The sequence below is a fragment of the Phallusia mammillata genome, chromosome 8 (genome assembly GCF_965637545.1).
Source record: "Phallusia mammillata chromosome 8, kaPhaMamm4.hap1.1, whole genome shotgun sequence".
NCBI classification, from domain to species: Eukaryota; Metazoa; Chordata; class Ascidiacea; order Phlebobranchia; family Ascidiidae; genus Phallusia; species Phallusia mammillata.
The window spans coordinates 7291383-7302483 of NC_137259.1; the positions used below are offsets into that span (position 1 = coordinate 7291383).

At 41.3% G+C, this 11101-nt stretch overlaps 1 protein-coding gene across 2 annotated transcripts in view; it reads left to right on the forward strand.

Annotated features, from left to right (window-relative positions):
• Window positions 1-7271, forward strand: part of LOC145204195 (titin-like) — a 140069-nt gene extending 132798 nt beyond the window's left edge. For both annotated transcript variants that reach the window (XM_080076657.1, XM_080076658.1), the window contains 18 exons: window positions 109-352; window positions 468-845; window positions 963-1151; window positions 1240-1619; window positions 1728-1860; window positions 1927-2127; window positions 2207-2680; window positions 2792-2993; window positions 3074-3348; window positions 3456-3791; window positions 3893-4054; window positions 4167-4444; window positions 4553-4757; window positions 4829-5067; window positions 5183-5570; window positions 5648-5973; window positions 6055-6187; window positions 6271-7271. In XM_080076657.1, the coding sequence (XP_079932783.1) occupies window positions 109-352; window positions 468-845; window positions 963-1151; window positions 1240-1619; window positions 1728-1860; window positions 1927-2127; window positions 2207-2680; window positions 2792-2993; window positions 3074-3348; window positions 3456-3791; window positions 3893-4054; window positions 4167-4444; window positions 4553-4757; window positions 4829-5067; window positions 5183-5570; window positions 5648-5973; window positions 6055-6187; window positions 6271-6430 (4703 nt within the window). In that variant the 3' untranslated portion in view covers window positions 6431-7271. The remainder of the gene's footprint in view (window positions 1-108; window positions 353-467; window positions 846-962; window positions 1152-1239; window positions 1620-1727; window positions 1861-1926; window positions 2128-2206; window positions 2681-2791; window positions 2994-3073; window positions 3349-3455; window positions 3792-3892; window positions 4055-4166; window positions 4445-4552; window positions 4758-4828; window positions 5068-5182; window positions 5571-5647; window positions 5974-6054; window positions 6188-6270) is intronic.
• Window positions 7272-11101: the final 3830 nt, after the last annotated feature.

Sequence of the window (11101 nt, forward strand, 5' to 3'; positions counted from 1 at the left end):
TAAATTACTAATGTGTTAAAATATTGTTTAATGTAACAAAGGCGTTATGTGCATACAACAGCTTTTCGTATTTACAACCAAAAATATACACTATTTATCTCTTATTAGGACTAAGAATCGCATTCGGAACACCTGAGTTCTGCGCCCCAGAAGTTGTTCAAAACGACACGGTCGGATGCTCAACCGATATGTGGTCTCTTGGTGTTATCACTTACTTATTGCTCACTGGAGTGTCACCGTTCCATGGTGAAAACGACAGCGATACGTTAAAGAACGTAGCCGAGGCCGATTGGACTTTTGACCGAGAGGAGTTCGGCTTGGTGTCTGATGATGCCCTGGACTTTATTGACAGGTGAGTAATTTAGCTATACCCTGATACTGGTTGAATTTTTATCCTGTTGAATGCTAATTGCAACATGCCTTAATTTACATGCCAGCTTCTTCATAATTTGCTCTTTGTACTTTAGGTTGCTAGTCAAGGAGAAGAAGGAGAGAATGACAGCTGACGACGCTTTGCAACATCCATGGATGCGCACTTTGCATCCCGAGGTCGATGAGGATCTGATGGAGCGAAGATCGGTAATCATTCAAACCACACAACATCGCAAGTTTTACCAAACCATTAAGAAGCAGGATGTGTCTACGGTTATCGTGTCTCTTGGTCGCTACGCTTCTGGTGGAGCCATGCGCTCCCTCAAGGGAAAATCTGTGGCCAAGGTCAAGGTTGAGCCTGTGGACATGACACCTCATCTCATGCCAATGCATCATGTCTTTGTGAAAGAGAGTGATGACGCGAAGATCATTTGCCGTATCAAGGACGCTGACGACAATGAGACTGTAACTTGGTAAGCATTTATTTCCTCAAGAGATATACTAAACTTACAATGTAAAACCCTTTAAATATTTTCTTGATTATCTTTTAAAATTATCCGTTAATAAATGCCGTTCTTTGTGCTCTTTAGGTACAAGGACAATATCAAGCTTGACGACGAAGACAAGTATGAATTCGGTTACGATCAACATACGGGCGCAGCATCACTTTATGTGAAGGGTGTAGTGAGATCGGACGACGGAAGCTACAAGTGCCGAGTCGAAAATGCGTTTGGTGTCAACTCGCAAACTTGCGAACTTTGCGTGGAACTTAAGAACAGGTCGGTTGGACACCTATACAAAAAATTGCAACAAATTGCAGTTGTAGCTATATATAAATACAATACATAACCTTGGTTATTGTCACAGAGAATGGACTCGAACCCGCCGCAGCATCTACTTGAACAAGCACAAGAAGAGAGGCAAGCGCAGTGGAGCAGAAGACATCTCCAGGATCATCAAGTCGCCTCCAGAGTTTACTCTACCACTCTACAACAGAAGCGTGTACGTTGGAGATCCAGCCATCTTCACAATAACAGTCACTGTTCATCCGACGCCTGAAATCACATGGTTCCACAACGGACAGAAGGTCAAGGCCACGGATGATTCAAACTACAGTGTAACGAAGGAGAAGGGACTCTACACACTACAGATTAGGGACTGTCAGGCGGAAGACAACGGCGATGTCACTGTGACTGCCAGAAACGCCTATGGTGAAGATGAATGCAAGGCTACTCTGACAGTGCAACGTACGTAGCAATAGATATAAATTCTGATATTTAGGCAGTACTTGAAAATCTAATATATTGCTGCAATAAAATATATTCAAGTTTTTAACAATTGGTTTTCTACTGCAGCAAAACCGGTCAAAGAGGACTTGAGCGTTCGTCCAATGTTCCGAAGGTTGCTTGCAAACCAAGAGGTAGAGGAAGGTGATAATGCGCGATTTGATATTCGCGTTACCGGATTCCCCAAACCTGTTGTTGAATGGTACGTACAATCCACTAGCACTGTTACCTTTCTAAGGCAGGAGTTTAACGTGTCTTTTAACATCAGGGAGAAGGACGGCAAGCCGATTCGATCAGACCACCATCACGATATTGAGTGGGAAGATAAACATTCATGCTACTTGCTGATTCGGGACACATTCCAACAGGACAGCGGCCAGTACAAGGTTACTGCTAAGAACTCAGCCGGCACAGCCAGTTGCCAAGCAACACTACAAGTTCAGCCGTTAGCGTACAGGAAACGCAAGAAGTAAGTGTACAAAAGAAATTGCGTCAAACTTTGTTTCCACCCCTATTAGAAATTGCTAACCCGCAATTTTCTCTTCAAGACCACAACAAGACGCAGATCTATTCGCACGCGAAAAGGCTTACAAGATGGCAGACAAGCTTTCAATGCTTCAAGGCGACGCCGTTGATGTAAGGATGAACGCATCAGCGAAAGAGGCTCTTCTGAGCGCCTCTACTCAGAGCTCGTTTTTCCGACAACCGGTTACAGACGACGAGGCCAAGCAGGAGAAGGAAGAGCGGAGAAGAGCCAAAGAGCGAGATCTTAACCTCAGGATGCCCTACGACGTCCCGGAACCAATCCAACGTTCGGAGAAGTCCCTTAAAGAAGATACGACTCTTAAGAGCTTCGTGCCTTTGAGTGACTTCAAGTGGTACAAGAAAGTCCAGCAATCGAATGAGGCTTACGTTCCGACCGATATCTCACGCGATGAAAGGCGAAGTCGTCGATTGAAGAGACAGTTTGTGCCAGACGTGGCCTACATTGTCCCCGACAAACGCTACGGATCAACTACAAGGTACGGTTCACTACATCATAAATCCAAATATTATTGTAATCGAAAAAGCCAAGATATGTTTTGCTTGTAATATTTTACACAGTGGAAATATGAAAGTCATTTTGTTCACAGACGTGACATGCAAATGCGCACAATCGATGACGTACTTGGTGATGGCATGATGCAGCAGCGTGACAGGAGCTTGTCACCTGATGAAGACGAGATCGTACTTCAAAGGAAAGAACGCTCCCGCATTCCCAAACGCATGAGTCCAATTCCTTTCAAGCAACCTAAATGGCAGCAGTACTACAAACCAATGGCTGATGACGACGAGGTAAGATACCTTAACCGAGTCCGTTACGATATACATTTAACTGAATTTACATTTTATTTAATATCATATTTTTCAAACAGGTTTTGCGCCCTGTGCGAGATTACCTTGAAAATGCATCTGCCAAGGAGTATGTACAGGAAATGGAATCAAGAGGCATCGAAGAGCGTGCCGATGGGTTAAAAAGTTACGCTGATCTGCTCAGGGAACAAAGAGAGTCGTCTTTGGAAACTGGACAGGTGCAGGAGAAGTACGAGTACCGACCAGTAAAAGTGCCAAAGAAGGCTGATGCTTCACCGTCATATGTGTCGCTTCGGGGACGCCACGATCAGGCTTTGATGTCAAAGAAGTACTCAACGTAAGATTTGTTCCTTTAAACTAAAATCATTTTGAACAAAATTAATACATATAGTTGATGCTTTGTACTGATGGGACTTGTTCTTACCCAAACTTTATTTGTTTTAGAACTGAAGAAACTTACACCAAGCCGGAATCTGACGATGAACTCTTGCGGCCGATCTCGCTCGATGCTTGGAAGTACGAGCAAGTAAAACATGATGAGGCTTCTACATCCCGGGCAGTCAAACCCCGGCGTCCGTTATCACCGTCCTCTTCTTCTGAGAGCGATGGCGAAAAGGAATACAGGAGGAAGAAGCAAGAGCGCGAGAGACGACGTCAGGAGGATTACTCCATGGAGATGGAAGAGTATGAAAGCCTTCAGCAGTCCTCCAGACAGAAGAAGTCGCGCAGGAAGAGGGTTGATGAAGAACCGGAATATATGCAGAAGCTCAGAAGGAGAAGGTGCTTAAAAATGAACAGTTTGCAACATAATAACCCCTTAATTGTCGTTTGTATTTTAATGATGAGAGTATTCAATGTTTAGTAATTTGTATTTGTTGTAGATCTTTCGAATATGAAGAGCTGATGCGACCTATTACGGAGGTTGTTCTCCAGAAGAGGAGACGACGACCTGTGTCTTCATCTTCATCATCATCAGACAGCAGCAGTGACGACGAAGAATACCGCAGACAACAACGTCAACTGAGAAAATCACGCAAATCCAGGTAACACAAACTTCCAACCCGACCCCAAACTCACAACATTCCACCACATACATTTGCCCGCAATATTACACATATATTTGCCCGCAATATTAACCTATATGTTTATCTTTAGACGCCATTACGACGAATACGAAGAAGACCTTTCCTCCGGTATCGAGTTTACAAGCTCCAAGTTGAAGCGTGAAACGAGTTACGGAGGAGTAAGCAGAAATGCAGCGGACTATGCACCAACTTTCCAGCTACGTATGAGATCACACGTGGTCCCGGAAGGCATGAGCACGAAGCTGAGCGCATATGTCCGCGGTCGACCAGAACCCAAGATCACTTGGTACAGAAATGGAACCGAGCTGACACCAGGTGGCAGCAAATACTACATCAGTAACATCGGAGGTAAGAATTCAGCTTCTACAGTTTGAGAAATTCTATGTTGTGAAGTTCAGGGTAGACTATATTGGTTGCCTGTAGCTACTGGTAACACGGAATATGTGACTTTTGCAGGTGTGACATCACTTGAGATCGTGCGTTGTCACGAAGGAGACAGTGGAACCTACCGTTGCTCTGCAAGAAACTCGAGAGGCGAAGTGTCGGATTATGCTACTCTTGAGGTCACTGGATCTGAATTTGAGTCAAGCGCATCCAAGCGAGGCGTTGACCAATTCCACATGACTATGGAAAGAGTCGACGCAAGAACTGCTCTGTCAAGGTAAATAACCACACCTGTTGAAATTACCACTTGCAGTTGACTAGATTTTTAACCTTTTCCTATTGTTTTAGGGCCGAGACAACTACAGAAAGGGACTTTTACTCGCGGGCGTCAATCCAATCAGAGGTACAACCTGCTTCCAGAACATCCACTTACAGTGAATACGGTGCAGACAGCCGAATGGGAGGTGTCACACCATCATCTATGACTGGTGCACCGTACTTCGTCATTCAACCGAAAAGCCAATATGTGATGGAGGGAGACAACGTAATGTTTACAACACAATGCGATGGCAAACCTTCACCAAAAGGTTAGTTAAGTTTATATTGTGTTTGTATTTTGAAACTTACGAGTATAACGAACTTTGTCAAATTGGCATTTGGCACTGAAAAAAAACATGTTTTAATCTTGATCTGTTTTGGCAGTGACTTGGTACCACGACGACCGCCAGATTCGTGAAAGTGAGAAATACACGCTGGGCGCTTCAAGAGGCAAGCGAACATTCGAAATCCGAAATGCAAACGTCGCCGACATCGGTCAATACAAATGTGTGGCCGAGTCCAGCAAAGGATCAGCGGTGTCTGACTTTACTCTTGACGTCACTGCCCGTCGTCGCCCAGTATCGTCGGCAGCATCGGCATACGAGCGAACAACGCCACCGATTAAGCTTGGTCGACAGGCAAGAGGTCCAGTGATCGTTGGACAACTCCATGTTGAGCTGCGATTGGATGGTACTGTTCATCTCGAATGCAGCGTTTCCAATTCTGATGACGTAACTCGTGTGAGTTGGCGAAAAGACGGAACGCCTGTGAGGTAAGATATACACCAAGCACTAAGTTATAATTACCACTACGATATAGAGTTTTCTAAATGAATAATTTATCTGTTAGAACATCAAGTGAAAGAATCAGAGAAGCCAATTTCGGTTGCTCTTACTCTCTCATCATCCACGAGCTGCGCGAGGAAGACGCCGGCTTATACGAATGCGAGTTTACTGCTTCCAACGGAGCCATCTCCACTACCATTTGCACCATGTCGCGAGACTCTTGTGCAAGCATGCGCAAAAAGGTCTCAAAATTGGCTGGAGCTAGTGGACGCTCAAGCGCTTCTCCAATGAGCGGTTTGATGCAACACATGGAAAAATCAATGCAGCAAACGTCACAGATTACATCGTTTTCATCGGAAAGTCGAGGATCTTCTGTAACATCAGCAAGAGGTAAATAAATAACACAATAACACTGTTAATTTTGTGTTAGCACATGAAGCCGTGATTTTAACGTTCTCTTTTATTTTGCAGCAGCCCCGACCAAGATCGAAGCTCTTCCTGGATCAGTGACCGTCAGCAACGGGAAGGTACTTACACTGACCACTGCATTGTCCGGGCAAGGGCCTTGCGTTGCTGTGTGGTTTCATAACGGAATGACACTCAGGTAAATATTGGGCAGTGTAAATTTTGTGCCATAGCGTAAAATCAATCGTTGCAGTATTCTAAACAAACTTGTATTTGTTACAGCGATGGAGACGATAGCGGCCGGATTCGACTTGAAAGCACGGATTCGTCAACTACACTAACAATTCTCGGCGCAAAGGCTTCGGACGCTGGAAAATACAGACTCGAAGTGGCCAGCCCAAAAGGATCAGACTCAGCCACTACCAACGTTACTGTGGCCTAAACCGGACTTAGCTGTTTTTTTTTGTACATACTGTAAATATTATGTTGTGAATTGTTTGGGGCAATGTCCTTTGCTTTAAGCAAATATGTATAGCGGATTGTCTTTACTAAACCACGTTCACCGATGGTGCCTACTTGCAAATCACTGCTATAGACGGATAAAAACGTCGAAACTTGTACAAAGAAACAATGCTTTTCAAACCTTTACTTGACTGTGACATTTTATGACATGGAAATGTACTCTTGTCTATGATGCTGCCTTGCAAAGGCAACTATTTATGCTGACCTGTCACAATATGACATAGAACAATTAGTGCCTTGGCACATTGGTACGAAAGCTAGCTTACGAAAATGACAAACCAATAAGCGTTAATATCATCCCCTTGTCAGTCATCAAGGCCATGAGGTTAACGTTGTATTGGTGAATGCTGGTTGGTCAAAAAAAGCGCTTACCTTCAAATGTTATTAATTTATTGGGCTATTATACTGTTCATTTATTGATTTCACTTACATCTCAAAGTCATTCAACTGATTTTCCTACATTGTGTTTTCTGGCGATGTTCCTTCTTGCCAAATCCCCTTTATCGGCTGTTTCCGTTTAACGTGAGTTGACCGCCCGGTGGCGCCCCTGTCACATGATGTCTGTGTGACGTCATTATCCTCGCCATTTGTGACGTCATCCACACGTAATGACACTTGTTGGCCGGTTCTCGCCGCCGTTGTTTTTGTTTTATTTAGTATTTACAGCGCATGCCCCCAAAATTAATATTACACGTGAACGTGCATGTTATCACTTTGTTTGGACAAGTTTGGAAATTTTAATAAACATCACTTGCAATCAATTACTTGTGTTTATAAAACATTCATTCAAAAAAAGTTATTTCAAGGAAATGAATCAAATAATCTAAATATAGGCAAACCAGTCGATAGTTATTGCAAAGGCTGTATGAACCAAAATTTCTTAAACTCACCAAGGTTCCAGTTTCAAACTGGAATTTTCCGGCGAAAACTTACATAAAAAACAAAATCATAACAGAAAGGCTATAGCCTCAGGGTTATTTCAAAAATCGGTTAAAAATTTCGGTTTCCGAATCCGGTTTAAACCGTTGAGGAGGCAGAAACCGACTGAAGCCAGCTTGAAACTGGAGTATTTCGAAGAAAACACATTTAAAATCGGATTTGTTCATCCACAAAAGTCGAATAAACGGAAAGGCTATAGCCTACGATTTTTTTTCAAAATTTTGGTCAAAATTTTGGTTCTACTTAGCCTCCTACCAACCCCCCAAACCGGTTAAACCAAAATCGAAAAACCAAATTTTTGACCCGATTTTCGAAAAAAGGCTACAGCCTTTCCGTTTTTTCAATTTTTTTTCTAATCACTTTTGCTCATCTCAGACCTAATCACTTGGAAAATTGTATTGCCTTCGTGCGGCGGTGCATACATCTTTAACAACAAAAGATGGTGTGGTAAACTATGCAAGAAAATGTCAGTACCTTGCTTTAAACAAGATTTAAAAACATGGGATGTGCAAAAAGCTAAACATATAACAATAAACGCAGTTAATGCAGGTGGCAATTGGACTTCGCCTGTTTAAGCTTATTTAATCGAATTGCTGTTATGAGATATTCGCCCAACGTTGGAAAGAATTTATTTCTGCAGTAGATTTTGTATTTATGTTAAACTTCATATGTTTGGCTCCATGTTGCAAGTCTGAAAGCGTGTAATCAGTGTGTAACACCATGTTTGCTTTCGAATGATCTTAAAAGTTTACTTAGTAACCCGAAAATATTGAGTTGGATCCACAAAATCCACGCTAAATTTCATAACCCACCAATTCTGAACGACGGGAACCCAGACAAGCAAATTTCAACGGTCGTTGGTGGCAGCAAAGAGTATCTGTCGCATCTAACCGTAAACTTCGAAAACCTCGTCTGCTTTATACTGTGCCAACCGGTCCCAACCCAACAGGTGTCACCACCAGTATTGAACGAAAGAAAGAAATTTATAGGGTAATTTGCTTCTGACTTTGTTATGTTTAGCAAATACCACCGCTATATGTTTACCGACGACCCAGATTTTTTAACAGCCAGTATGGTACCAGTAGTGTTAAAAATGATTTGCTTTGATGTGCATTTTTACATTGATAAGCCCAAAGCTTTTGTATTTTTGGGAGCATAATGTTGGATTTAATCTCACATTTAAGAGAGATTATACAAAACAAACGTTAAAACCAGGGGCGGCTCGTGCTAGGGTGCTGCGGAGCTGCAGCACCCCCTAGATATTTTCACCTAGTATTCCTACCCCAACAATACAGATAACGTTCATGATACTTATTTTGTCATTCCTTAGTATAATTTTTATAAGTATAATTTCCGCCTTGATCAGCATTTTAAAAAAAATTATGGCATTAATATGTTATCTATGGTGGAACTGCAGCTCCAGTTTCATGACGTTTTGCACTTGTGCGCATGCGCAGTTGGAAAAGCTACATGCCGAGCGAAATAGGCGACAGGGGGCTGCGGCTCGCGCAGCTCCACCAATCACGCAGCGTGTGAACCGGCCGCTGTAGTTGTGTTGTCTGTTCCGGGTCTATATTGTGCTCCAAAACCAAACCCGTTTGCTATATTCTTAAGTGCGACAGTGAGTACAGTTAAACAATTTTTTTGCCTTTTTTAAATTTATTTGTTTGAAGGTTACTCGTGAATTTTTAAGATGACTTTAAGTGGGCTTCAGTTTTTGCAGTTATCATTGAATTAGGAAGTGTATCTACCACCTTAAAAAAGGTCATCTAACACTTTGAAAAGTCACGATTAACCTTTACAATAAAAACCTGAATAAAAAGTTAAGAAAACTGGGATAAAACATCTTCTATTCCAAATATGTCATGCAGGAATAAGCAACCACAAGAACTACTCACACTGTAAAGTTAAATGCCTCACTGAAATTCACGCAATATGAAATGCAGAACAAACAATTGCACAAGCAACAGGAATTTTGAAATACCTTAGTGATGACAACACAAGCAACAGGAATTTTGAAATACCTTAGTGATGACAATTTCAAGTTTTGGTTTCTTAACACACCATGTGGACAGTATTTGCAACCAAGTGCAATCATGTGTATTGATATAATGGACATGTTATGTTTCTTTAAACAGTAGCTGCTAAATTGCTACACAGGAAATGTTTCTTAAGAATGAACATTCTACAGGGGAGATATTAGTGACCACCAAACATATCCTGTTGTTAGAAAAGTTACTGAAACTTTTAAAGGAAAAGCCAGTTAGCCAGCAATTTCCATGAGTCTCTCCAAGGCAAAACGGTTCTTGAAAAGGATGTCAACACTGAAAAGGATGCAAACTTTTCTGAGGAACACCATTATTTCCAAAAAGACTTGCACTTGCAGTGATAGGTAGCACTAAATAGAAAAAAAACGGTTTCTTGGTTGTCATTTGGAAATCAAGGAAGAAGCTATCAATTATTTTGCTTAAACTATAGCTTTATGATTCATTTTGGTTGTAAAATAGAAGCACAAGGTTTAATAATATGTTTAAAATTTAAGTGAGAGTGTTGTAATTTTCAAAGCTTGCAGAGTTTTGTACTTCAAAAATTGAATTATAAGCTATTTGCCACCAAATAAAGCATCAAGTTTAGCAGTTAAGAAACTTACAAACAATTAATAGTTGTACACAAAAAATAAGAAAAGATGTTAAATAAACAAGTTCTGACACAAATGTAATGTGGTTGTTGAATTTGTCAGTTATGATAGAAATAAAAAGCTTTATGGCTATTTTTTTTTGTGTGACAATTATAATCTGTGTCGTGTAATGGAATATGTTGAAAATGCTGACTGTGGCTATAAGGTACTTAAATGATACATGACCATATTAATGACTGAATAGCAAGTGTGTTAGTTAGTAGTCATTGTTATAACCAGTTTTACTTAAATGTTGTCCAATTGAAATACTTCGACCTTTTTCGACTCATTTATTAATAATTTTGTTCGACATACTGTTGTTGTGTTTTACCGTATTTACAACCGCTTTGTTTCGAGTCTGTGTCACGTGTGTTTTTGTGCCACATTATTACTGCATGTTATTGAGTTTGGCCTGTCGCTGTGCAAGTAAACAAAATTCCCCAATGATACCGTCTGCTGTTTACACCCGTGTACATTAATGCGTAAAAACCATTACGTCACAATGGAGTTGCTAATTAAGATTTGTATTACTTGGTTTTCTACACAAAACAATGACTAGAAAACTAGAAATGTGGCTTTTCTATATATTGCCAACTTATCCAATAAAGGCAAAAATTGGAGCAGCACCCCCAGAATTTTTAGGCACGAGCCGCCACTGGTTAAAACCGTTTTATCCGCCGATGGTAGGCTACGTTGATGACCAAAAATCTCTTTAACAAACAACATTGCCATTTTACGCGAAACTTGTTCAATTCAGGGAGTTGAACCGCTTGTCATATGGGTTCAGGTTCGGTTAGGATTCACTTGGTTTTGCTTTTAAGGGTTCGGGTTTGGTTCAGGTTTTTAAAAATGTATATTTTCGGGTTCGGGTTTTGTTCCGGTTTGGCAAATTATCCGGTCCGAACTGGTTTGCGGTTTTCAAACCGGTTCAAATTTTCATTCGTTTCAATTTAATTCTACCTATCATCTTCCAGG